Source organism: Brienomyrus brachyistius, chromosome 9, assembly GCF_023856365.1.
Source record: "Brienomyrus brachyistius isolate T26 chromosome 9, BBRACH_0.4, whole genome shotgun sequence".
Taxonomy (NCBI): domain Eukaryota; kingdom Metazoa; phylum Chordata; class Actinopteri; order Osteoglossiformes; family Mormyridae; genus Brienomyrus; species Brienomyrus brachyistius.
This window is the reverse complement of record NC_064541.1, coordinates 15,167,754-15,194,473: the sequence shown is the minus strand read 5'-3', so window position 1 is coordinate 15,194,473 and position 26,720 is coordinate 15,167,754. Positions and strand designations below refer to the sequence as shown.

The 26,720-nt window shown below is 43.7% G+C and overlaps 2 protein-coding genes across 5 annotated transcripts; one reads left to right on the top strand and one right to left on the bottom strand.

The window, feature by feature from the left end:
* The first annotated feature begins 652 nt into the window (after positions 1-652).
* On the top strand, positions 653-6,813 carry c9h1orf43 (chromosome 9 C1orf43 homolog). Its single transcript, XM_049025126.1, has 7 exons — positions 653-964; positions 1,352-1,453; positions 2,225-2,333; positions 3,573-3,626; positions 4,607-4,773; positions 4,889-4,947; positions 5,597-6,813. Exons 1-7 carry the CDS (start codon positions 902-904, stop codon positions 5,799-5,801), a joined length of 759 nt encoding a protein of 252 aa, XP_048881083.1. The 5' UTR covers positions 653-901; the 3' UTR covers positions 5,802-6,813.
* A 438-nt stretch (positions 6,814-7,251) lies between these two features.
* On the bottom strand, positions 7,252-23,564 carry tuft1a (tuftelin 1a). 4 transcript variants are annotated; one of them, XM_049025122.1, is made up of 13 exons: positions 23,468-23,526; positions 23,303-23,378; positions 13,258-13,350; positions 12,564-12,665; positions 12,099-12,185; positions 11,699-11,776; positions 11,491-11,580; positions 10,723-10,833; positions 10,200-10,423; positions 9,702-9,807; positions 9,379-9,462; positions 9,143-9,237; positions 7,252-8,677 (listed from the first exon to the last, which is right to left on the bottom strand). In XM_049025122.1, the coding sequence occupies exons 2-13, from the start codon at positions 23,363-23,365 to the stop codon at positions 8,605-8,607; spliced, it is 1,206 nt and encodes a 401-aa protein (XP_048881079.1). In that variant the 5' UTR covers positions 23,366-23,378; positions 23,468-23,526; the 3' UTR covers positions 7,252-8,604. The 4 variants fall into 4 exon arrangements, with proteins under 4 accessions (XP_048881079.1, XP_048881078.1, XP_048881080.1 ...); XM_049025121.1 differs by having other exon boundaries at positions 23,303-23,564; XM_049025123.1 differs by lacking the exons at positions 23,303-23,378; positions 23,468-23,526 and adding an exon at positions 21,011-21,214.
* Positions 23,565-26,720: the final 3,156 nt, after the last annotated feature.

Here is a 26,720-nt window from a genome sequence, read left to right as displayed (position 1 = left end):
AACATTATCAGTTAAGTTTTGCACTTCAACTAATCAGATTCAGAGCACACACAAGGAATTTGGATTCAATTCCAGGAACACTAAACATGCATTTATCTGTTGCCATCCAATTCCTGACCTGTTACTCAAGCAATCAATCAAGTTCAAGATGTTGATTTTTAATGCTAAGAAGCAAGTCAGTCCTAGCTGTAATATTTACAAAACATTATCAGTCGGGGCCAGACTGCTTCACTCAGCAACCGCTGGGCATCTAATTCAACTTCCTGGAATAAACCCTCCAGAGGTTTTGCTGTCCTATACTTTTATCTGCCGACTACTTTTATCTTAATATAGTGCATTTCCCAACACAATTATCACAACGCATCTACGACATAGCAAACAGACCAGTACAGCAGACATAGCTGCAGTCACTGGTACAATATAGTAATAAAATACGGAAAGATGTACTTCAAACATTAACCCCCACAGACACGCTTTCCACTCAATTGTTCCACATACGCAGTAATCTGAATTTCCTTTGACAATTATATTATCAGTTCTTCATTAGAACAGAAAATCAATAACAGCTGTTGTCCTGCTGCCCTTTCAGGAAGACCAATCAACGACAGGACCCTGCTTGCAGGAATTCACACTTACTGTAATGTACTGCACCGTACTGTAGATGGCAGCAACGCGCTTTCGGGTGTTCAAGCTCCCATTCGACAGCGCAGAAGAAGAAGGCACTGGAAATCCGGCCAGTTCACGTGACAGCTCTTAGCTACGGAAGAAAACAACCGCTTTACAGTAGCGGTTGCTGTTTTTAAGAAGTAAACGTTTCTTTGTGATTTGGGGTGAATATTGCGCAGCCTGAAGGGGGGGAACGAATGCAAAAGACGGTTTATATTACTTTAGGTTTCCAAACATGGTTTCGGGTCCGCCGCTGTCAGGAGTGAACGTAGTGCTGGTAATGGCCTACGGAAGTCTGGTATGTCTTCAAACTATTTCATCTAAAAGGCTTTGCAAGTATTTATATTTTGTTTGGAAATTTGTTTGTGTAATTATTTGGCTAATTGCAAGCCGTCAATGAAAATATTGTAAAGTTGCGCGTAATGGTGCAGCTTAAGATTGAATGCAGCATTGCGCTTTTAAAGCCAATATAAATGTGTATAAAATAAATTTATTACAGAACCTAACGTCTTATTTAAGTTCGCAGCCGTTGTTCCCCAGGTCACTAGTCGTATAATAAATGTTTTAGTCAGGAAGGTACAAGTAGTGCGATGATTCGTGGTAAAGACTGACTTTGCTGGTACATCAAATGCTGGGTACATAGGGGAAATGTCACGGCCTCGTGCCTCTTTATCCCCGAATGCAGGTATTTGTGTTGCTCTTCATCTTTGTAAAAAGACAAATCGTGAGGTTCGCCATGAAATCTCGACGAGGACCCCACGTACCGCTTGGACATAACGCCCCCAAGGTGGGTTTGATTTCCCCATGTCACCTCAGTGCCCGTCTTCCTGGGATGGGAATTGCGGCTAGCCGCTGACGGGAGCTCTAGCCTATGGCTCCCTTACTTTTCGAGAGTCGTTCAACATCGTTTTTTCCTTTTTCTTGAGGGGGTTACTAGGTTTATCTGCGAAATAATCACTAGGATAATTATAGAGTAAGATTTGGATAAGATTCAGACTTGGACAATCCTCCAATATACAGCGGTGCCTGCGGATCGCGAGCACAATCCGTTCCAGTAAAGTGGTCGTGAACCAATTTGTACGCGAACCAAGGCAATTTTCCCAATAAGAAAGCATTGAAATTCGATTAATTCGTTCACAAGCCTACCAAATAATCATTTTTGTTAATTAATTTTCTGGTTTTTATAGTAAAAACATTAACGAAAAACAATATAGTGTGGCGACCGGCGGACCGATGGATCGCGGGAGCAGAGAGAGACAGTGAAGACTTGCTTGCCAGGGAAATCACGCTCTTTATTAACAGTCCTTAAGGAGTGTAATGAGACAATGTCCATCTCTTGTGACTGCATGGTTCTCGCTGTTCACTTAAAGGGGAGTGTAGTGGATTTAGGGCAGGCAATGAAACTTGGGCATGACGATAAAAAGAAGGACTCTAAAGTACGACTCGGTTCCTTTTGCTCGTTCCAAAGAGCCATTGAAATGAATTTAATCATTTGCAAGCATAGCATCAGTCCTCGGTCGCGAATGCAGAATGATGATTGCTCTGCGCTCACCCCCAGGACATGAAAGAAGAGATTGAATCACGCCTGTCCAAAGTGCATGCCATTCGTTACGAGCCTAGGCTGCTCTCTCAACAGGACGACCGGCTGAGGAACAGAGCTCAGAATGGTGAGTGACCGCACCTGACTTACAGCACACACTCAGAGCGCTTTAAGATTGTTTGTTGTCTCACTGTACAAGGACGCATGTACACAAACATTTGTGTACCACTCCCCATGAAATGTCGTTCCTCCAAAAACTGCTGTGCGGTCTGTGATGAGAAAAGTACAAGTTAGGAAACCGTCAACCTATAAAATATGCACGCATGCATATTGCAGAAGAAGCAGCATCGTCAAACAAATACCTACAAGATGAGGTCTTAGGCAAAGAAAATGTTTAAAGCTGTTTCTTGGTAGTATGTGTACATTTGCTCAGAGGAAAAAAATACAAGTATTTCAACATATGTAGATTAACAGTAACACAATAACAAATAAACAAGAATTTCTAATATACTCTAAAAAAATCACTGGCGTCCTGTGGTATAGAAGAACACCTCTTCAGTTTCCAAACCTCGCTTCAGAGCTAGCCTAGCTAATCCATATGTTAGTTAAATTTCACATGCCAGGTCACGTGATTAACTTAATCAGTTAACTCAATGAGATATTTGTCAAACACGGTGGGCTAGAGGTGGAGTTAAAAACACATGGATGTATTGGATGATCGCTGCAAATACTGGGGTGACTGTAGGAGAGGTTCTCGTTTGTTTAAGCTGACACCCCTTGGCAGATGTAATATATATTTAAACTAACGTGAGCATGACGTTTTTTGACTGCCTAAGTTTTTTTTTTCCTCCATAGTACTGGACATAAATATGCATTCTGTGAATATTTGCTCACCTTTGCTTCTAACTTGCAGTGAGTCGACAGCTTGGATTTTTATAACTAGTCGTTTTCTGATGCAAAGATTTGTTAGATTGAGAGAGAATGTTTTTGTGTCCTGAGGTAAATAGCATAGAGATATAATTACATGCTGTGCTTGAGTTTTTATTCGGACGGATTGTAACTCCTGCCAAAGGCACCAGCTTCCCGAGTGGCGTCTTTATTACATCGTAATGCTGCATCGGGATATGCAGGGATGTTTTGTGTGCTGTACTGTATACTGTGTACTCTTTAAATTCGTTTGCACTGTGTGCATCTTAATCGTATTCGAGATTAATGAGTGGGATGTTTCAGAATCTGTGCTGCAGTAATGTCTTTAGTGAAGGTTCGTAGCACATGCATGGTCTGTTACGTAACTGTACTGATCACGTTACACATTAAAGTGTTTTATATACCTGCTCAGCAATGCTTATGTGTTATGTGTCTGCAGGCTGTTATAACTACCTGTACAGAATGATGGCCCTTGATGCTATCAGAGACTCGGGTAAGATTTACTGCCTTTGTTAAATGTCTGCCTATTCATCACAAAAGTGCTTGTGTTTCAAATCACATCATTGTCAGAAAGAATGAAGTAATAGCCTGTTTTGTACCTATTTTCCTTCTGGCACAATTTTTTGCATACTTTTCTGTTCTGCTAGTTTTAGATTGGTTGGCTTTTGAGGACCTCTCTATAATTAGACTTCTGCATTTTAGTCACGCGAAGAATGCATTCTCTCAAAGCTCTATAGATTTTAATGATTTAAAGAAACCATTGGAAAATGCTACATTTTTTTGTAATCAGAGATTCTTAGGGTGCAGCTGAAATTACATACTTGTTTGCTAGGTAGTAGGTGAAATATAGTATGCAACATATAGTATGCACTGGAGCAGCAAAGAAAGTCACTTGCTCAGAAATTTGTGTTAATATGGTGGGGAAAGTGCAAGTCTCTGTAGAAATTTTAAGTAGATTCATTACTGAAGAGCTTCTTACTTGCTTTCTGGGACTTCAGTCCTGCATCTAGGAACCTGATATCAACTGTCCTAGCAGCACACTTCACACCTGCACTTGATGTTTCCCATTCTTTTCGAAGGTCACTTGATGCCATCCTCGATAATTTGATGGTCATCTTTACCATTAGAAAGTTGCCCCCTACCTGGCTGGTATCTCGTTGTTCCCAGTGTCTCCTGCTTCAGCTTGTTCTTGCGTTCTGCTGTCTTAGAAACTTTGAGCCTGGAAGCAGCCTGCTGCTCAGTGTAGCCTTTTGCCAGCAGAACCATAATTAAATTAGGATTTAAAAATGCAGATTTTATTTTTTTTTTTTTTGTATGAAGTGGTCTAATTTTTTCCCAGGGCTGTATGTCTGAGTGCATGTATACTGTTGTCAAGCAGTAGTGGACTTTTAACAAAAGTTTGTAATGTGTAAGTATGCATTTTCATATGCACCCATAGTCTGCCTGTAGTATCCTCCTCTGCTCCTCTTGCAGACATCCCGTTCCAGGAGATGGGCCGCAGCCACAGTGCAGTCACAGGCTGCAGTTTCCGCAGCTGGCTGCTGGAGCTGCGCAGCTCCCACTCAGCATTCAAGAACGGCCGCAGCGCTCTCATTGACCGGCTGCTGGAGGGATACGAGAGTGCCCGCCATGGGACAGGGGTCCGTTTGCCAGTTTGGGGCAGGCTATGGGTCTGCGTCAAGCCCCCATATATTGCTGGTGTCTGTGTGTGTGCATGTATATGGGTGTGTTGTGACCTGTCTTGGCCTTTTGCAGGTGTTTGGAGAGGCGGAGTTTTTGAAATACCAGGAGTCTCTAAACGAACTGTCTGAAGTGTAAGTATTCCTGCTGCAGCCCGTAATGCACTCGGCTCTCCCCGCATGTCTGTGGCAGTCATGCACTGCGCTGGGTGCATGACCCTCATGACTTACGACACCGTTAAAGTTTGGTAACCAATCTCAGTGCCTGTAGAAACAACTCACTTTTACATATAGAAAATGAGAAATATGTGTTGAAAGTATTATGATATGAGCCTGTTGATGTAATTCATCATTTTACCTGTCATATGCTCCATAAGTACTAGGCTAGTAAAATAATTAGAATTTTAGAATATTGTGATAAATATCACAATTGTGAAAATCTTTGAAAATATTGTGATGTCATCCAGCCCAAGTCGAGCATGATCCAGATGTGAACGATGCTGCACTTAGAGGAAAGTACCTAGCGACAAAATGTACTGTCCACATATTGTCGTGTAAAATTTTTATTTTCATATGTTTTTATTAAAATTAATTTGTTTTCAGTCCGTTCAAATTGTCAGCCTTTTTCGGAATCTGTTTATGGGCAATCCCAAGGGGATTGTAAGCAAAAATGAGGCATTTTTAAAGACATAATGACTCATTGTATTGCGATAATTATCAATATTCATTGAAAAAATTGATCATGACAACCATATCACCTACTCCTACTTTTCACCCCCCCCAGTGTTAAAGCCCATTCCAGCTCAACCAGTCTGAATCTGCAGCACCAATCGGCAGCCAAGGACCTGACCAGCTCTCCCAGCCTGACTGGCCCCTCCACCATCCAGGTGACCTACCTGCCTTCTGGCCAGCGCAGCAAGAGGCCCAAGCACTTCCTAGAGCTGAAGAACTTCAAGGACAACTACAACACGCTGGAGAGCACGCTGTGAGAAGACGAGGGCACACGGATCAACGGATGCCACGCGGCGAGTCTCTAAGGCCTCGCCGGGATCAGCGGAGACGCGAAAGGCATGGATCTGAAATTCACTGAGCACGCGGTGGGTGTGTTGGGGACAGCAGTGCCATGAGGTCAGTTAGGGTAGGCGTTCAGTCGCCTGGGTGAAACAAGCAATGTCCCATAGGATTCGACATCCCGGGTGGCACAGAGCCTAGCCAGTGGCAAGCAATGAAGAGTCTAAGCATTTTTATGGAGCATCGCTACCTGCCTTTTCGATACCCCCCCCCAACTCAGATGGGGTGTTTCAAGCACTGTGCGGCGATGGAAACAGAGAGGGGAGCTGAGGTTAAACGTCAGTGTCCGCTGACCCAAAAGCCGTAGGTCATCATATCGGCGGCAGTAGATATGGATGATTTCGGATAAGTGCACTTCTTGAAAAACCTCGGGACCTCTGTACACACATGCGAGAATGTATTTTTAATTTTTTATGAAGCTGCGTGTGTCTGTGTGTGCGGTAGAGAGACATGGGCGAAAAAGCTGTTAAAAATGCTACGTCCTTTTTTTTTTAGCAAAGTGAAAAGTGTGTATACAGCAGTACAAAGCCCGGTTCTATGCTTTTTTTTTATTAATGCCAGATTAGAGATGTACAGATTTTTTTGAAGTCGTTTTTTTACAACTTAGTTGATGGATCAGATCCTGGGGTCATGCTGGTTAACGGCTTTGTGAACGTCTGTAATAAACCGCTAGAGTCTCCATGTGCGCTGTAAGAAATCTTCAAAACTTGTTTCTTCTCTGGCTTAATTTAACAAACTCAAAGAGTGATTTAAGTCTCAGTGATGTCACTGTAAAAATTCATTCTTTTCATTCACAAATCAGTGAATCAAGGAACCCTGCACAAATGAGGTGGCCCAAGCCTGAATGGCCAATGTAATTTTATGTAAGTACAATATGTAATGAAACGTGTATATATAAAACTTACCCAGAAATAAAATAGTTTTATGAAACATGAATGGAACCTCACTACAATGGGGGATTCGTCCTTCTGGAGCAAAAATATTAAAGCGTAATGCTTTGGAAGTAAATGCATTTGAATGAAACTTACTTCAATGGACTCAAGAACGGATTCACTGAAAAAGAATCACAATTTTAATCTAACGGCTATGCAGATGACACTGTTAAACCGACTTTAGATGCTACGCAGGATTTGACCACTAGATGGAAACCACCCAGTGTTCCAAATGATCGTATGCATCTGACATACTATATACACCATTAAAGAGCCAAGCGCATTATGATTTGATGTATAAGGGATACTTGCTAAAGCTTCTCTTGCTGAAAACAAGGCTGCTACTCTGACCTGTTGAATCTCACAAAAAAAATTTGGTTCAGGATATAAAAATAAAACACTTCCAATTGTTTTCCATTAAGGATAATTAGTGAAAAACATTTTACATTAAACTTTATTTAAAAATTAGTACACAAAGCATGATTATATGCACATTGAACAGAACTGTTTCTAACATACTTTCACATTATATATTAATCTGTATATATGCCAAAGAAGTGCTTATAGGTAAGCTCAAGTCTGCCAGATAGCTATTTCTACCCAAAGCATGTTTCTGTGTGAAACGGAGAAACTCAGCTATATATGAAACAGTGAGGCAAGACCACCAGGCCCCTGGAATAACATGTACAAGCAAAATTCAACACATAGCTCATAGGACTGGAGTGAACAAACATTTTGAGGATTCTCGTATAAATAGACACTGGAGTGTGTTCAAAACAGTCATTCTTCATAATCGTGGTATGTCCGGTCAGTGACTTCACAGTGTTCAGTGAACTGGACTCATGTTGAGTTTGGCTCGCGCGATCGCTGACCGATATCTGCTGTATGATGGTGTTGTGCCGAAGACAAATACCTTCTTCTACCCAAAGACTCACAATTAACGTTACATAATAAATAGAAATGCAAGGACACATACCCAGGACACACAGTCAATATTAACAGAGTTACAGTTGAGGCTAACCTTCGTGCACAGGAGGCCATCACAGAACCAGAAAACTGTTTACGATGGTGATTTAAACAGATCAAAGGATTCTGAGTTACTGGATAAAATGTTCAGCCAATAAGTTAAATGCATATCTTTTTCGAGTGTGACTACCAAGCCAAGGCACTGTGTGGTTGGCATTCCCGGCTTACAGAACAGGACGTACACAATGATAATGTCACATGACACATCTGCTGTCGGTTCCGGCACAGACTAGATGACCTGATTAATCTGAATCCCGATACACGCGAGCCGGTTTCAAATAGCCCTGCCTTTGTGTCAAGCATGCAAAACATCTTGTTCCTACCCCGAATGCTCACGTCAGTTTCCCCATATTTTACACAAATCTAGCCCATACTCTTTGACCACAAGTATGAGAATAACCCCCGGTCCCGGAAGAGAACCAGTATCCGAGATCAAAACAAATGGTGAATCCCCTTCATTCTGTCAGTTCAATGGATTTCAAAGCATCTCTTTCTGTTCTCCTCTACCATTACAGAGAGTATATAAGTTATGTCCATTTTTGGTTGGTGGACCCAAAACATTAAATATGAAATTTAAACTGACCCATGTGATATTTGACGTGACATTCTACCAAGATTTATAAATTAGTAGCAGAACGTGTGCACGGCAACCTGTGTAGCTGTATCGAGTGTGGCGTTCCGCAGCCAGCTAGCCACCAGTACTGCTGGCTCCCGTAACTTGTGTTCGTCGTGACAATGTGGTGCTGTCCCTCCTGATAGCTGCTCAGGACTTGATCTCGATGACTTTGATGAAAGGCAGGGTCTTGCTGCTCTGCGTCGAGGGCTGGAACTGCTTGCTGCGGACAGAGTTCGTATCGCATGAGTATGACAATGGAGAACTGGGGGCCACACACACCTTGGGTAAGGGCTGGGTCCGTGGAATGCCTTCCTTAGGACTGTAGCCACCTTTTCAACAGCTCCTTTGCTCACCCCATTTAGTCAGTTTAGCTATTTTCTACGAACAGTAATCCTTCTGTATTGTAAGTTAGTAATGGCAGTTATTAAGCGGACAAGCTAAAGCGATACATATGTCACAGAGATACACTTTCAATGCAGCAAAAGTCATTCTCTGCCACTCCTATGTCGCCTGGCCACCCACATACACCCGACTGTGCGTCTCGCCCAAATCGCATCCGTTGGACACACCTGCATGTGCCGGTATCATGTGTCCATGGGGATAAACGACAGAGAGAAACCCGCTGACGGAGTTTTTAAGGCTGACGCTGCACTTGCTTGGCAAGGTCAGGGATCCGCAACTTTACCTGTAGACTATCTGCGAGTTGCGCTCCGGTGGTAGGTAGGAGGCGGGCTTTTGGCCCCCCAGGACGTAATCCATCTGGTCCCGCATTTCTTTGTTCTGCGGGATAGAAAGGACCAACAGAGTTCCCTGACATTGTGCAAGACAGAATGGAAAAATAAACGAAAAGCCGACAATGGAAAAGCATGAAAAAGCAAACAAATTCAGGGAAGAGAGACACACAAGGGCAAAGGAGCTGACCTCGGCCTCCAGATAGGCCACCTTCTCCTCCAGCTCCCGGATCACGCGGTCTCTTTCCTGGATCACTGTGCGTGAGTTTTGCAGCTGCAGACAGTCACATGCACGTTCACAGAGATCCTGCTTTGTCACTGTTTACATATCCACAGAATTAATTCCTTTAATAGTTTTACTACTTTTATATACTGTGTACTCCATATTATCTGTGAATGCATTAGTCTGGGAACTCACTATCGTAACCCCATTGTGTGGGACACAATGACAGTAATGACAGCCTTTAGAATGGGGCAGGTGATTGAAGCAGGAACCGGTCGCCCTGCCCTCACCTGCTCGATCATGTGCCGCACTTTCCTCTGCTGGCTCTTCAGCATGTCGTCCAGGTGGTGGATCTTCTCCTTCAGAATGGCCACCTCCTTCTCCAGCTCCTCAGACCTGCAGCACAGACCAAAGCTGTTAGTCCCAGACCTCCTCCCGAGTCCCACCCAAGCACTTACATCACAGGTTTATTACCAAATGTTATATAGATTACTATAAATTAGTATTTTCTTAGATAATGCGGTAATACTTTACTTAAAGCAGTCATGTAAAATGCATTATAAATACCTTCCTAATGCAGTACAAAGCATCCAAAATTCTTATACTGACTATCATAAAGCATTATAAAGGTATTTATAGTGCATTATAGATGAGACCTTCATAGAGCATTCATAATGCACAATAAACATGACAATGTGTTATTCCTTTTTATAGGTATAACCATGTTTATAATACTTTCTGAATGCCTTAACCCTAACACTCCTAGAGCCCGTAGTGGGTGGCCTGACCTCTTATTCTTGCCGCACTGGCCCTCCTTGTAAGCGTGCATCTCCAGCAGCTGCTCCTCGCTGGCCTTCATCTTCTCCTGCAGGGCGGCGCTCTCGGCCTCCATGCCGCGCAACAGCCGCTGCAGGTCCTCCACTTGCCGGTCCCTCTCCTCGAGACCCCGCTCGGCACGGCAAAAGCGCTCCGTCTGCTCGCCCAGCTGCTGCTGGTACCAGAGGCTCTCCTCCTAGGGGGCAGGGAGCGGCATTGCCGTGAGCAGCACATGCACAGGCATACAGCCTCAGCCCCGACCGACTGAAGATGTTATTTGACAGTTCCCAGCCCTTGTTTATTTTCTCTCTTTGTTTAAGACCTGTAAATGCATGTCATCTTAATATTGACACAATGCGTTAATAAAACTACAATGTTGTTTTGATACTCACCACCTCTGGGAAGAAAAAAGTAAGCCATTTAAAAAATAAACAAAAATAGGATGAAGGAAGAGAGAGATGGGGGGGGGGGGGGGCGGGGGGGGTTGGCACAAACCTGCAGCTTTTCTTTCTCCTCCTGGTGTCTCCGCTCTGCCTCCTGCAGCTGGGCGTACAGCCGTCTGCTCACTTCCCGGATTTTAGAACTCTCCTGCTCATCCTCCCAGTCCTGACAGAGGACAGAAAGATAAAAATGGAGGGGGGGGGGGGCAAAATGAGAGTGATGGAGTCAGAGGGAGTGTCACTGGTGGGACAGGGGGGTGTGACTGCCAACCCTTTCTTTGTAAGGGCTGTAATTCGATCCTTCCGGCCGTTCATTACTCCTGGCTGCAATGGAGCTAAGCCCTTCAACTCGTTCTGCCGGACACATTAACATCCATCCCACAGAGCCAGAGGTACGAGAGGAGCACTGTGTACACACGGCAACCATAAACAACAACAACAACGACGACGACAAGGAAAGGAGTACGGCCCGGAATAATGACTTCTGTAAGTGGATTCCTGAGGTTTTAACGGGGGCACAGGTTTATCCAGTTAGATTTTTAACGGTTTTGTCGAACGTGCCAATCCTTCCTCAGCGTGTGAGGTCATTCTCTGGCAGCATCATTTTTTTTTTTCAGATCACTTTCTTGAAAGCGTAAGTATCTTCTTACATCACATTATGAAGCGTTACACTTGCTGCAGCCTGAAATGTTACAGAAAGGCGATACACGTGTGAAAGTGCGGTCAGTGCTACTGTGACTTCTGCCCCCCCTTGCTGTGTGGGGCTAACCTGCCCCATCGTTCTGCAAATTATGCATGGGGTGTAAAGAGAGCACAGCCTCACCTGAATCTCTTGGATGGCCCAGCCCTCACTGTGTTTGGAGACAGCTGATTGGCCATTGGGTAGATGAACTCCATGCCCATTGGTTAGAGGCTAGAGGAGGGACCCCAGGAGTGAGTGATTTGGAACAGAAAACATACACAATAAAGGAAATAAAGGGAACACAAAGTTAGAGGTGTGTGCAAAGGCACAGAGGCTGACCGGCTCCTACCTTGTGATCTGCTTGGTTATTGTTAGCTTTGTTCCTGGCTGCCATCTGTTCCCTCAGGGTTTTGAGACAAAACCTCACCTAAGGAGAAAAAACACAGGAGTTACACAACACATACGTCCAGTCCTATAAGTACTCCCACTGTGCTGTAAATACTTATTAATTCAGCGGCCATCAAAATACTACTAATTGCACACTATTCACGGTTATTTGTCATTACTGTTTAGCGTTTTGTCTCTTTATGTCTTCTGTCAATCTTGGAGTTAGGCAACTCACGTTTAAGCGTTTCACTAACCATTGTACGGAGCATGACTGCGTATGTGACAAATAACTTTAAGTGACTGATTGATGGGTTAATTGGAGGAGGGCAGGGCGGCGGGACGCCACCCTCAGCGGGACCGACCTCCTGAATCTGCGACACCTCGTCTGACAGCATCTTCAGACTCTCGCGCTGTTCAGCCTCCTTCTCCGCACTGCCCTCCAGATACACCTGCACGCCACAGGTACGTAGTGATGCACGCGGCGCAGCACACAGCAGGCTCGTAGTAAAATTGCAGGTTTGAACCCCCCCCCCAAATGTGTTTGCTCCCAACCAGGCACATAGCCAGCTAGAAAAATAGTGAGTTTGAGTTTGAATCCCCCTTTGAAATTTGCTAAACCCCCCCTCCTTGAAATCCATTTCTGGCTATGGGCCTGGGGCATAATCACACACCCACACATCAAAACAGCAAACAGCAGCCAGCTGCTGGCATACAGACAAGTACAGCTACACAAACCATGACACCCCAGCGTACAAAAGATGCCATTTCTTCCAGTTCATCAAAAACAAACGCATATCCTCCATGTCTTCTTTTCCATCCGGATTTACCTTGATCACTTCTACTTTCTCCTGAGTGGGTTTGACCTTCTCTAGCAGCAACGTTCGCTTGCCGTTGGATGGCTGAACCAGGGCAAAAGAAAGTCCTGCCGGCTGGAAAAAAAAATAAACCTAATTAAACCCATACAGAAAGAAAGCTTGCAAACAATGCATGGTATCATATGAACAAGCCCGGAAGAGCTCCGGAACCCGTTCTTATCTAATAACGCACTGAAAGATCAGGCTGCCATGCAGCCCCCGAGCGTAGCCCGTGTCGCGTAAACTTTGTGAGTGAGTGGATTCCGTCCCGCGCCACAGAACATTCTAGTAAAAGCAGTGGCAGATGCGGGAAGAGGCTAGCCTGAACACAAAGAGCTGTTTTACGGTTGTATCTGAGGGCTGTACCACCCACAAAGCTAATCGCTTAGCTTGACAGACTAGCGTCTGGGATTATTAGGATCTGTAGAGCAGTCCAGTCTGTCAGTCACGTTCAAACACAAGATCACCTCAATGCTACGCTAATCTGACAGGCATCTGTAACATGCCTGACACCAATACCGGCTGAAGTGTTCTTTCCCTAGATGTTACTTCAGGTTAGAGAGTCTGGGACAAAAACAGGATCCACATTTCAGCCATCATTCCTGAGCGTAGTTCACGCTACGGTCTCCGTCATTCAGTTACTTAGGCACTTAGAGGAGCTCTTTACCTTGCTTGTGGAAAGGTCTGGGTCGTGGTCAGGCTGCTTCTGGGCCGGTCGGGTCTGGTCCTGTAGAGTGAGTCTCAGCCGAGGGCACTTGTCCTTTGCGGCGGGAGAAAGATGAGTGTGAGCAGAAAAGGGACGACTGGAGCAAGAGCAGAGACTGAAGAATACAGGGGGGGGAATGGGGGCTGGGGAAGAACCAAAGGGAGGAGGCAGAGATGACCACGGGGAGGGGGAGAGTTAAGAAGGACTGGGAGAGTGGAAAACCTGAGCTGGTCCCAGTGGGCAATAAAAGGCCAGAGAGAGAGAAATTGCTGGAAAAGGCGGCATTTGTGACGCAGACAAGTGTTCCGTTTTTGAATTGTATTCTTTTAAACGGATTGGGCTGCAGCTACGTGAGTTTGTACTTAAAATTTCAATTTTGAAACAGAAGAGATGGAAAAAATAATTAAACCAGACCCGTTTCCACGGCAGCTGGAATAAGGGTTGGAGAATGAGTCATCGTGAGGGGATTAACCTCTGAGCCACTCGGGAAGGGAACAGATAAACACAGGAAGCATGGGTCTGTCAGCTCAGACACAACATCACAAGTCAACACAAGCAGAGTCTCCGCCATGCATTTCATGAGAGAAGCAACAAGCCTCCATCACCGTGCTCCATTTGATCCTGGGTTTATCTGGCACAAGTCCTGCCCTCCAACATTCTCCAGATAAGTGTATAAATATTTCTGGGCATCTTCCGTCAGATCAACGCCTCATCAGACACATGTAACCTACAACCCTATAGCTTGATGGTTGCTTTTCCGTAACGTTCTAAAAACTCTTAGATTTTCCCCCAGATCCATGCACTTTAAATTTGAAAAAAAAGTTGTTTGTTCAGAACTGCGGGAGCGGCAGAGGCAGGACCGGGAATGAACCCTGGCCGCGCTCATTTTAATACTCGCAAAGATAACCATGCGGACTTTCACCATGGTCAATTATGGAGAATGACCTCATTGAAAGCTGCTGCGTATGAAGCTTATGAAGCAGACTGGGGTGTGTTGGAACTGGGTAAAGGGTTGTTATAACACATCTCCCCTTTATGCTTGTTGCTCCACCCTATGATTCCCCCCTACGCACACAGACACCCTTTCCATGAGTCATGCCTGTGTAGAAGGGAAAACCACTGGGGGGGAGCATGGGATGGATTTCCCCCGTCAGTGTTGGAGCGACTCTCGCAGAAGGCCTAGAAAAAAGTACCAATATTTCTATCTGTAGCCAACATTCACTTGCCGGGTGATTGTAAGCGTGCCAGAGGACAGGCTCGGCTGTGGTTACACAACACTGACGAGCTTCCATCTAGCGCCTGTGTTACTTAATTTGCCGGAGTTTGTTTGTGTTTATTTACTCATCGCTGCAAGCCTCGTTTTGTAACAAACATCTGCATAACCAAAACTAGCATCACTTCGCAACCCCAAAATAACTCCTACATGTTACTCCTACATACGTACGCAAATCTCCACCTTGGTTTCCATCCCCATTGTGTGGAAAAAAGGCGCGCCGCCGTACGTCTAGCTTGAAATAGCAGCATTCCTGGAAGTGTCTGTGTAGCTTCTCAGGTATAATTTGTTAGTTAAAAAAGCCAATAAAAAAAACAGGGAAAACCATCTCAGCTTGGTGCTGAGCAGCAGCATCTGTTTGCCTGTAACCAGGCCGGCTCTCATTCGTTTATAATAGCTGAGCAGGTGATACCCAGCAGGAATAAATACAACACGAGGTACTGACAAGAACCAGATTGAGGGTAGGATGGCTCTGCCCTCCCGCTGTGCACAAACACCAAGAGAAGGGGGGGGGGGGGGACATTCCTGACATATTTTAGCTGTCCTTGACCAATGTTTTGACCGGCATCGATTGGTCGTAGTTCTCGTTATCTGCCTCAGGTGGCCATGAAACATGGACGGAGGACAAATGAAGATGTAAACACACACACACACACACACACGGGACAAACATCAAGGCAGCTCCCTAAGAAGGTCTGTGTACCAAGCTGAAGTGGGTGATGGGAGAACAAAGGGGATGTTTTCAATTCATCCTAAGGGCTGTGAGCCCTCGAGGATGGTGGTACACTGTCAAAAAACAATGTTCCAATGTCTACCTTTGCTGTCACTGGGGCTGTACCCTCAAGAGTCTGCCAATTGTACCCTTAGTTGTAGGTAATGGTACCTTGTTTTTGAGGAACATTTTTGTACCATCGATGGTACATTAATGTTTTTTGTACCTTTGCTGTCACTGGGGCTGTACCCTGAAGGATCTGCCAATTGTACCTTTATCTGTAGGTAATGGTACCTTTTTAAGGTACAGAAATGGACTCTGAGGAACATACCCAAGGTGCAAACGACATTAACGTACCATCGATGGTACAAAAATGTTCCTCATAAACAAGGTACCATTACCTACAGCTAAGGGTACAACTGGCAGACCCTTGAGGGTACAGCCTCACTGACAAGCAAAGGTACACATTGGAACTCTTTTCTGAAAGTTAAGCAAAACCACCGTGTTTTGCTCGAATGACTTTTATCCACAAGCAGCTCGATATGCTGTGAGGCAGTTTCGGTTAAGTCCCCTTGAAGGGTACTTCAGTTGGATCTCCAAGGCACCCCAACGCCCACAGTTCTGGCAGCATATTGACATAAGGGCACCGTTTCGACAAGCATGACTTTTTTTTGTCTCTCTGCCAGCTTGTTCCAAGATGGTGAACGCGCACACACTGTACACTGTAATTCCTGTTAATGCATGCTATTCTAAACCACAATAGCCCACACACCCACTGTAATGGGATCCCCATAACTGTCAAATGTCAAAGGCACAAAAACATCAATGGCATCGTTCTTGAGAAACGTTGCCCCGTTCCTACAGCACAGACTTTAAATAGATAGTATCTAAATAGTCTCCACCAGCCCTGCCTCTTTTACTCTTTAAATTTAGTCTAATTTTATGTACATCATCTAAAAATACACGCATCCTTAAAACACGGTTTCCCCGTTGTGTGGGGATAGACCCTGCCACCCCCCACACAGTGTTTTTGATTTTGTTTGGGGGGGGCACTACCACGAGACACTCAGAGCCACACAAACAGCAGAGCAGGCAAACTCTCCCAGTCATTTCTTCTTAATACAACAGGAAACAACATGACGCCAGGGCAGATGGCGGTTTCAGTCCGCACGTGTGTGCGCGCATATTTCAGTTTCATAATCCTTATACGAAACAATATGTTAGACTCAATCTGGATTAGGAAGGACAGGAAGTGACATGCCTTTGTGGAATTATAATTCATGTGATCTGTTGCAGGTGCTGGTTTGGCCGAGACCCAGGTGCATGTCGACTAAACATAACTGGAGACAATGGACAGAGGACCCCCCCCCTCCCCGCAGGTTCACGCACTCTCATGACGCACCAACACTCTGTTCAGAGCAGGAAGCCATTTTAGCTCCAATGTCAGCACCAAGGTGGCGACATTGCTAATTAATGATTAAAATGCATTATGTCGCACCATAATGGGCCGACTGTCTATTCGAGCACGGACTCCGGCTCCTGGCAGTACATGGGTCATACAGCATCTACACAGGCATGACTCTGCTTACTGCTGCTGATGAGGTCATCCTATTTGCCTGTACAGCATGATCTCCCCAACGTCCTGGGCTGCTAAAATTTCAGTTGAAATTCGGTTGCGACTGGCAGCTGCCTGTGTATGTAGCTCTGAAATCCGAGTCAGACAGACAGAGCTGCCGTCTTGACATTTTTTCCATGTGCATGTATATGTGGAGACACCAAAGCAAAGCCCCAATGGGGAAAACCTGCAAGGACACACCTTGTCCCTAGGGGGCTCTGCGACTGGGGCCCCAGGTAGGAAAACAAGTGTAACATAGAGTGACATAAATCAGTCTCTCTCATGCGATGTAGAGAATGTTGATTGAGTTACATAAGCAAAGAAAACATCATCACAGGTATGGGGGTTGTTCTGTCAGGGCTATGAAAAAAATCCAGGCAGACCACACAAAGCTTTCAGCTTCAGTTACTTCCATTTGTTTTGTCCACCGATAGGTGCATTGTGTGTATCTTTGTGTCAGAGAGACAAAAGCACATTACATGTCACTTATTTACCAGACACTTTCATCCAAAATGGCAAACGCTGTTTTGATAAAGCAGAGTCAGACAGTCCCTGGAGCAACTGAGGGTTAAGGGCCTCATTCAAGAGCTCAACAGTAAAATCCCTCTGTTGGCGCTGGGATCTGAACCAACAACCTTCCAGTCAGAGGCACAATGTCCCTACCCACCAGCACCAAAGAGCCTAACTGTGTTAACTACAGGAGGAAACCCACATAACACACACAGAACATTCAACTCCACACCAAGCACAAGGCAACAGTGCTACCTGATGAGCCACCAAACCTACAAAAAGATAAAAGATAAAACTTTATCAGGATGCCAAGGCATTATGGGTAGGGCACAGAGTTCACTGTGGATTCGTGATGTGGCAGCATTGTATTGCAGTTAAATCCTTTGGTAAGGGCATGTTCTAGAAATCTACATAGTGTAGATTTTATATAGTCCTTTGAAAAGCACTTTTTAATCGTATCTGAATGGAAATACTAAATAATTTAACCACACAATTAAATAATAATAATAATAATAATCATACCCTGGTACATATTACTCAGAACTGAAACATTTGGCCAGTGACCAGAACAGGAACGGCTAGGTAAACACAAAGTTGTTACAAGAAAACAAAAAGCATATTCAATTGTGCTAAAATGAAGGATGAACAATGAATTTGGCAGAAACACTTGTTTCAACAATCCAGGGTGAGGGGGATTAGTGCGAAAAATATTATGTTGCGTAAGAGTGGTTACGTAAAATGTTGACAGCATGCAAACCAAACTTAATTATTAATTACCTGTCCAGGCAGTCGTGTCAACACGCACAGCGGGTCTGTGGGAAAACGGAGGGAGGGACAGAGGGCTGCTTGGCCCGTAGGGCGATGAAGCCTTGGGGTACAGCACAGCTTCACCCAGTGTGGATTTGGTTAGCGTGTGTGAGAACGCTTAAGTTCACACACCGTTCATAGGAGTCTGTACATGCATACTGTGGTTTGCATTTGTGTGCAGTGTATACATGAAAGAGTGTTTGCATAAGTGAGTCAGGGGAACCGATTCTTTGTGTGATCAGTGTAGATGGGGGCCAATTAGCATTTAGCATAGCCAGAGAAAGCCACCCCTTCCCCGTCAGCTTTTACGTGCTGCGTTTCATATCCTCTCACAGTCAAAGGTCAGAAAGGCTAGGAGAGGCAAGGCCTGCTGTCAGTCTCACCTCTCCCAAGCCCTGACACATGAAGGGAGTGACTTGGAACTGGAAGACAAAATGTCCCACTGGCTGAACAGGGATAAAGCTAATGCAATGAAGGCACGAGTCACACCCATCAAATCACCACCACCACCATCATGTGTCGCTCCAAAATAACTAAACCGCAACACTTTGTTTTCGGTGGAGCGAGGCTTGAATTCAGAAAAAAAAAAATGCTCAAAACAAGAATTCATTAATCCGTGTGAACCCAAAGACAAATGCAACACAATGTCAGAGCCTGCACTGAAATGTCACTACACTCCTTATCTGAAATGAAAGCCGTTCTCTCAAATTAAAAGTTCAAAATTTCCATTGTTGACAAGGATCCCAGGTGACAATGCATGCAGTGCTTGCAGTGTTTACTTCTGACAGACCTACGGGCCACTTGTGACACGCACACGCAAGGTGTTATTTAGCCGAGAAGCAGTTCACTTGAGGACAGGCTGTTAGCACAGGGTGCTTTGGCACACTGCAGCATCTTCTCTCTGTCATCAAAGACCCCACCCCCACCGACAAGCCCTCTGCCTCTGTTTGGAGTGGAAAAGCAAGAAGGACTAAACAGCAGTGCATGCCGTGATAGCATGACGTGACGCCTCCCAAGTAGGAGGGCAGACAGAAGAGGGCAGATGAGGAAATTCCTGAGCGAGCACCTGCCCATCTACGGACATACCCACTAGAATTACTCCCAGCAGAGTCATGCTGAAGGCTTTACATGCCTTCCCTTCCCTGACAGCTGGTGAAACTCTGTTTCCGCCCACTTTATGCAATAAACATGACGGCAGGCCAAGCCCACTTCGACTGCGGGAACATTCCACTCCGGTTGTGCCGTGGAATGACGATTGAAATTCCACCAATGACTCTGGAACTTAGTGCTTAAGATATAGATACACTGTGACTAAGTAAAACCCCAATTACATATTTCAAAGTGACCAAACAAACAAACAGGGCACTGATGTGAGAATGTGACCGATACCAATAACCAGGGGTGTAGCTAGAAATTCTGAGCTCTGTTATGAAATGTTATCATGTCCCCCCCCAACCACTTTAACATATTTTATGTATTCAAGGGTCCCTGTACAGTGCTGAGCCCCCTGCATCTGCCATACCCCTACTGCACACCCCTGTTGATAACCATTATATTTTAGTAGTGTAATATCTGAAAAATGATAATTGGCCAACTTCTGATTCACTCGCTGAGCAACGCTGGGGGGCGGGGGTTCCGGTGGTGTACTTGCTGAGCTTGCCAACAGCACAGGTTAGACATTACATCATTTTTTTGTTCTGTGGATAAGGAAAGATCAATTTCCCGGCCTGATTTAATAGTGGTGCTCACTCTGAATTTCAATAAAGGTTAAATGTCGGCCAGCAATATCAGCCAAGACTGACACATCGGACTGATGTCAATATTTTGATTTTTAACAGATACTCAGCCTACAATGATATCTCATGCACCTCTAGTCCAAAGCAACATACATTTCTAGAGGAGGGCAGCCAGCATCCCTGGAGGAAATGGAAATAGGCATAAGGGCCTTGCTTAGGGGCCACAAGCAGTACGACTGTTCGGCAACCATGGGATTTGGACACATGACCTTCCAGAAATGCAAGATGAATATGTGTAAACACACACATGCACACACACAAACACACACTATAAAGCATACCGCAAATCACAAATGCTTTTAGTAGGTAAGCGCACCGACTGCTGAGAAATGTATAAACTGGCCCCAAACACTTCAGATTTACCTCATTACTCTGTCCATAAATTTCACATTTAACTTAATTGTTTTCCTCAAAAAAAGAGAACGTTTTGCCAACCCATTTCTTTAAAAAAATACTACTCTATTTCGCACTCAGTTTTCTAACAGAAGCCTAGACCCTAAACAAAGCTTGAAAAAGAAAAAAAAAACTTTTCACGAGATTCATCGCGAAAAACCCCGACATTCAGCGGCGGAAAAACGCCCTTAAAACGAAACTCAGGTGCCGACTCATCCCCGTCTCAGAGTTAAAGACTAGAAATTCCTTTGTTTTTATTTTATATCAAAATAAAACATTCTGACTCGTTAAATCTAATCTGAACCAATATTCCATTTTCACCTGACAGTACCTACTTTTAACATCGACTAGTCTAACACTAACTGCGATTTATTAATGAAGAAACAAGCAACGACTTCGATTAACATTGATAAAACCCAATAGTGGGGACGGTATAGTGTTAGTAACAACAGAAGCAGAACCTAACCGAATTATAAGTGGGCTACTGTATTACAGGTATAATATTACAGCTAATTTACGGCGGCATCATTGTGGTGCTAACAAAGAAGCTAACGAAAACGACGATAAATAGTTAAAGGACATTATTTACATTGTTAGACTGAACTTACTGTTAGCTGCACGCACACAATCTCGCAAAGTCACAAGTCGAATTAAAAATTACAAAACAACACGTTTTCTTTTTCGCCACAAGAAGCCACACAGACAGACGCTCCTCCGCCGAAGTTTCAAGTGCCGAAAAGGGCGGTCATGTTTATATAAACAAGCACCGAGTGACTCTTGAATGACAACAATCTACACCAATAATATGACGAATAATACCGACTCAACAACCAGAGTGAGCGGTTTTTCCAGTAGAATAGTCTGTAGATAAAATCTATATCATACATATGTCACTCATAGACTTAGTAATGTGGTAAAAGCGACACCATTTCAAGACAGATAAAAATATTGCATTTATTGATATGATTGTTATTTTCAGACGATATTTTTTAGACTGCGTGCCCGTGTACTGTTATATAGACTCATTTTAGAACATGCGCTGCTTAATATAATGATGAAAATGCAAAAAAGGGGAAACGAGCTGTAATTAAATTCCGCCAATGGGATATCCGCTTTAGCGGCAGTTACATTTCCCTGCTCACAAATATATTAATATAGCTTGCAATTTCCAGACTTAAACCAATGAATGTTTGCGAAAGATGGACGGAGAACCTCCTCATATTTCAGCGGCAGTGAATGATCCAGCCTACTGACAGCGCGATGCAAAGGAGGAATGATCCGCACGAGGCTGGGCCAGATTTGTGAGCTTTAAAGCAAAACCTAACAAACCCTGCAATACCTAATTATAGATCTTGCACCTTTTGCATTTCTAAAGGGGTCCATCCAGGGCCCCTGCAGTATCCACACTGGTGGTTCTCTCATCACAGGCCTAGTGGCCTAAGACCCTGAGCCACACACTGGCCCTCATTATCATGCAACTGATGGTCAAGGCAAATCCAGCTGAATGGTCATCTAAAGAGCTTCATCCACAACAGCATAGTCTCATAGAATATGCCAAAGTAGAGTTATGGTTATAAAATTATACGACATTAAACAGCTCTCCCACAAACACTAGTTCAGTTAAGTTCGGTTAAAAAAGCATACTGTGATCAGATCTTATTCATTAGTATAGCTTTACATTAATGTCAATGACTTAACACAGACAGGCCACACACATAAAAAATGTTCCGTGTGAAGTAATTTTATTACACTGTTGCAAATGTAGACACTGGTTTTTACAACTAATGTTGACGTTTGTGCAAAATGTACACCAATGTTAAATGTGTGAGAACATTCATTTCAACTAAGTTACTGAGCTGTGCGCAACTCCAAAGCAAGGATCTTTATTACTACTGGCACAGTTTCCAGTCCTGCACAAGATGGTGTGTGATGAGATATTAAAACTTTGACTAAAACACTGTCATTTGGAAATTGTTTTACACCAGGGCTAAATCAGAGCCCAAGTATAAGGATTCATCTTGGACTAAAGTATTTGATTGATGGTATCCTTTCAGAAACACCTGTCTAAACAGCTCCTAGAATCTCACAATAAACAATCCACTGGTGCATTCCTCGCCTGTGTCACAATAATGTAGGTTATACACGGAGCTCTTAAACCTATATATGCATATGTGTGTGTGTGTGATCTCTGGAACTCTTACCATGCAGGATAAGCGGCTGGTAGATACAGGTATGGACGTAGCCTACACGATATTATGCAGGTAACATGACGTCAGATTCAGACAATCAATTCATGGTGACTGGCGCGCTCAGGTTAGACGCTGACGTCCAAAAAGCTTAATGTTTTAACCCTGGCATGTAACCAAAAGTAAATATCCGGATTTATTATTAATCAGGGTCTCTAGTGTTGGCACATCAACGTTAGTAAACACAAGAAGAATGCCAATAGAGCTTAAAAATGAAAACGAATATCAAAAGGCCATCACATTACAAATAATTATACAAATAGAAATAGCATTCATATCGCCATATCATATCACACTATGTCAAGGACGTAGAAGAGAGTTTGATATTGGATGGGGGACACGACTTAATGTAAATGCAATGGTCTGTTTTTGTGGGAAGGACGAATGAAGCCAAATTAAATATTGGGAGGTTCGTGCCCCCCCCCCGTCACACCTGGTTCCTACGCCATTGCAAGATATAATATCAGCTAACATTGCAACTCAAGCGAATCTGCATTAGCCAAGATAAATGAAAAGAATTATACTTATAAATTAAACACTGTAACCTGTAACACAGCATCTGGTTAGATACAGACCGGCACAGTAACAGAAGTCTAAAGACAAAGCAGACATTTAAGGCACAGTTAGTTACTACATAGGAAAGGTCCGGCTCACCTTTCCTCTGCCATCCGGTAAACTGTTGCTAAAGGTACAGAGACTCCGGGACATCCCGTGCATTTTTATGCGACTGCTGAAAAGTTCAATGAAGTAATATAGTACTGTTAATTTCGGCTGATTCCACAAAGAAACCGTTTTATTTTCCTTGCTGAAGGGAAGCACCTCGCTTTAATAATTTGTTTTTACTTGCAGCCCGCAGTTGAACCATCACGCACCGCGTCGACTCGGCCGGACCCGGACTCTGCGAGCGGAGCGATAAGCGGGTCCTCGCGCAGTTCGCTATCTGGCCCCAGCGCGCCGCCAGCCAATCAGAGGGCACTTTCCTCGTGACCTCACCGCTAACACGGCGCTCGTTACCTTTCGGCTGTCACACCCGAGGAGTGTTAGAAAAGCTTCAACTGAATTACACAAGCAGCTTTGATGAGGTCGTAATTTGCCCCGGGCACAAAAATAGTTTCGGAGATGCCTGTATAGCGAATAACCTGTTTTTCAAAAATGATTTCAAAGACGCTATTATTATTAAGCACCCCCCTCCCCCGAAGTTTCATTTCTGCGCTTTAATGAATAGATAAACAAGTACTCATAAAGTTTAATTTATACACATTATTTTCCCAATTTTTCCATCTGCCAGTCACCTATCCTATATGGGATCAAAAGGGAGACTGAGGTCCATCCCACTCATCATAAGGCTGAAAATAGGGGTAGACTCTGGACAGGATTCCTGTCCATAACATGGCATGTAATTGCACATAAATGGCAATTCAGACATGGACTGCCAAGGAACTCCGCCTTAAAAAGACTGTTTTTCTAGTTATTTCCATTATTTCTTGTAGACCCTCCAAGAGTTAGTAGGCCTAGTCACATCAAACACGGACCTTAGAGATGCCAGTTAATGTAACTGCATGTCTCTGGAGACCAGTACAACTTCGGGCAAACGGGCAAACATCACGTACACAGCAGAGACAGGATTAAGGTAGCGGGGGGAGGGGGGGGGGGCGATGGTGAGCCAACAATGCTACCCTCTGAACCACTCCAACCTCCTTTATTTATTCTGAAATTAATTACGAGGGATTATGAACATTTTCAAATGCGTCATGTTTATTGGTATTATACCAGTATGTCCTGATACCATCGTTTCACTTTGTCTTAGTTTCTTTCACTTCCTTCCTCACACAGATTCCCTTTGATTTTCAGCTCGAGGAAAAGCTCAGTAACAAAAATAGAACAGCAGCGTACCTGGGAGCTTAAGGCTTATCAGGGAATTAGTTTGGTGGTTGCGAATTGGACAGAGGTGCAATAGTACTTAATGGTGCTTAAAGGAAATAATGAGAAGGCTAGATCTTATTTGCTGGAACCTCTCCGATTTGTATTACCAATAGCAAAATTAGTTATAGACCGTAATATAAAACCGTCAACGGAAACTTTAAGATCAAATACGTGATCGTTGTTTCATCTTGTCTTAACTGTGTCAGTACCCACTGTATGCATGTGAGTCATTGACAACCAGAGACAAATTTCATGTACAGTACCAGTCAAAAGTTTGGATACACAAAGCCACCCACAAAGGGGAGTGATAGGGGCGTCAGAAGCATTCCGAGTGTGGGGGGACACACACTGGCATAACATTAATATTTTATGTTAAATGTGGGGGGGTCCAAACGAATCATTATGAAATGTGAGGGGGACACGCCCCCCTCAGATTTAATAGCGGCGAGGCCCATGGGGTCACATGACCTGGCCACCTGACCTAAACACAGTAGAAATGGCTTTTGGAGGAGTGTGAGGAGTGAGGGAAGGAAAAGCGACCAATGAGTGCACAGCATATATGGGACTTCCTGCAGGACAGCTGGAAAAGCATCCCAGGAAGCCACCTCATGGAACTGGTGTAGAGGAGAAGGTAGGAACAGCCAGTCCCTGGAGCAGTTGAGGCTAAAGGTCCAATGCTGGTATCACTCTGCCGACCCATGCATTTAGACTGGCAACCTTCCGATCCCAGCCCCCAACAATTACTTTTTTGTTTAATACTTTTTTGGTCAGTGCATAATCCATAAACATCATTTGATAGTTTTCATGTCTTTGTAATTATTCTGCAATGTAGAGTACAAATAAACCTTTCTATGGTTGGTGTGTCTAAACGTTTGACTGGTACTGTCTGTGTCAACATACTTGGCCCAATTAATCTGATTCAGATTCTGATTCAAATATTTAATTTGTTTCTTTAGAAACCATTTCCTTAATAACAAAATATCTGAATGCTTTGTTACAAAGCCTCATAAATTTCTTCTATATGGTTCACATGAAGAACTCATGTTATGGGTATTTATCAAACAGTTATGAAAGGCATATATCCCATAAATTCTAAGTTATTTTACCATAATCTTGCCGTTATGGAAGATCGAGGCTGACTACTGAACTTTAATATTTGCTCTTGGCCATTACAGGAAGATGCAATAACGAGGAGGCTACCGGAATGATATTAGATCTTTCAGGATCCCGCAGTGACGCTTCTCACAAAATAAAGGAGCCTTTTTGGTCAGGGTGTGTTTCACCTATTGCAAAACGCAAATACAGTGTCACGCATTCCTTTTACAGTGAGGTAAACCCAATAAAGTGTAATACATACCTTTTAAATTCCATGTTGTAAATATTGACACTTTCACGTTGTGCATCTTAGCGTTACCTGCATGAAGGGAACTGCTGTTGTGGTGAAAAATTACACGCAGTAAAAATGTATGCATAGAGTTAGGCATTTAATACACTGGCACCCAGACAAGGAAAGGATAAACCTTGGGTTTTTCCTGTTTAATACACCGTATCACTCTTAGCATTGATATGAAACAAGTGCGATTCAAAATGAACCACACCTTGCATCCTGTTTCCTAGGAAATGCACAATTTCCTGTAGCCTCAACAGGTCATGCATTTACAGAAAACATTGATGGATGGATGGATGGATGGATGGACAGATAAATGAACAAAAATATCCTTACAGAAAGATTTATTAGCTCCATAATTCAGCCCACGTTCAGCTCACTGTTCAAGATTTTAGTTTTTTTTAAAGATATGTATCATTAAGTTGTATTTTTGTGTCTACAGGAATAAATGCTACGTTCATATGTTCTTAAATGAAGGTTCAAAACAGAAAAGCCTTCACATGTAAAACCACACGGAGCATATTTTCCGCTTGTGTAACTGTTGAGTTTCAAGCCAACATCTAATTGCATACCTGTGGCATCACTTAACCAAGGACTGGCAAGAGCTGCAATCACAGTTTGTAATTTCAGATGAGATCATGTAATCAGTTTTTTTTTTATGTTATTTTAATAATTAAAGAAAGTATCAATCCAATGCATTTCTTTTTGTAGCAGAATGCGGAATATTACTGTGGGACATAGATAGCCTCATTTTACATTAAT

Bases quoted from the DNA above. Each gene is read 5' to 3' on its own strand.
- c9h1orf43 (XM_049025126.1), top strand. From the start codon at position 902: ATGGTTTCGGGTCCGCCGCTGTCAGGAGTGAACGTAGTGCTGGTAATG. The intron at 965-1,351 runs GTATGTCTTCAA...CCCCGAATGCAG, and splicing joins TAATGGCCTACGGAAGTCTG to GTATTTGTGTTGCTCTTCAT. The intron at 1,454-2,224 runs GTGGGTTTGATT...GCTCACCCCCAG, and splicing joins TTGGACATAACGCCCCCAAG to GACATGAAAGAAGAGATTGA.
- tuft1a (XM_049025121.1), bottom strand. From the start codon at position 23,365: ATGCACGGGATGTCCCGGAGTCTCTGTACCTTTAGCAACAGTTTACCG. The intron at 11,581-11,698 runs GTAGGAGCCGGT...TCCCTCCTCTAG, and splicing joins ATAACCAAGCAGATCACAAG to CCTCTAACCAATGGGCATGG. The intron at 9,238-9,378 runs GTCAGCTCCTTT...TCTATCCCGCAG, and splicing joins TGGCCTATCTGGAGGCCGAG to AACAAAGAAATGCGGGACCA.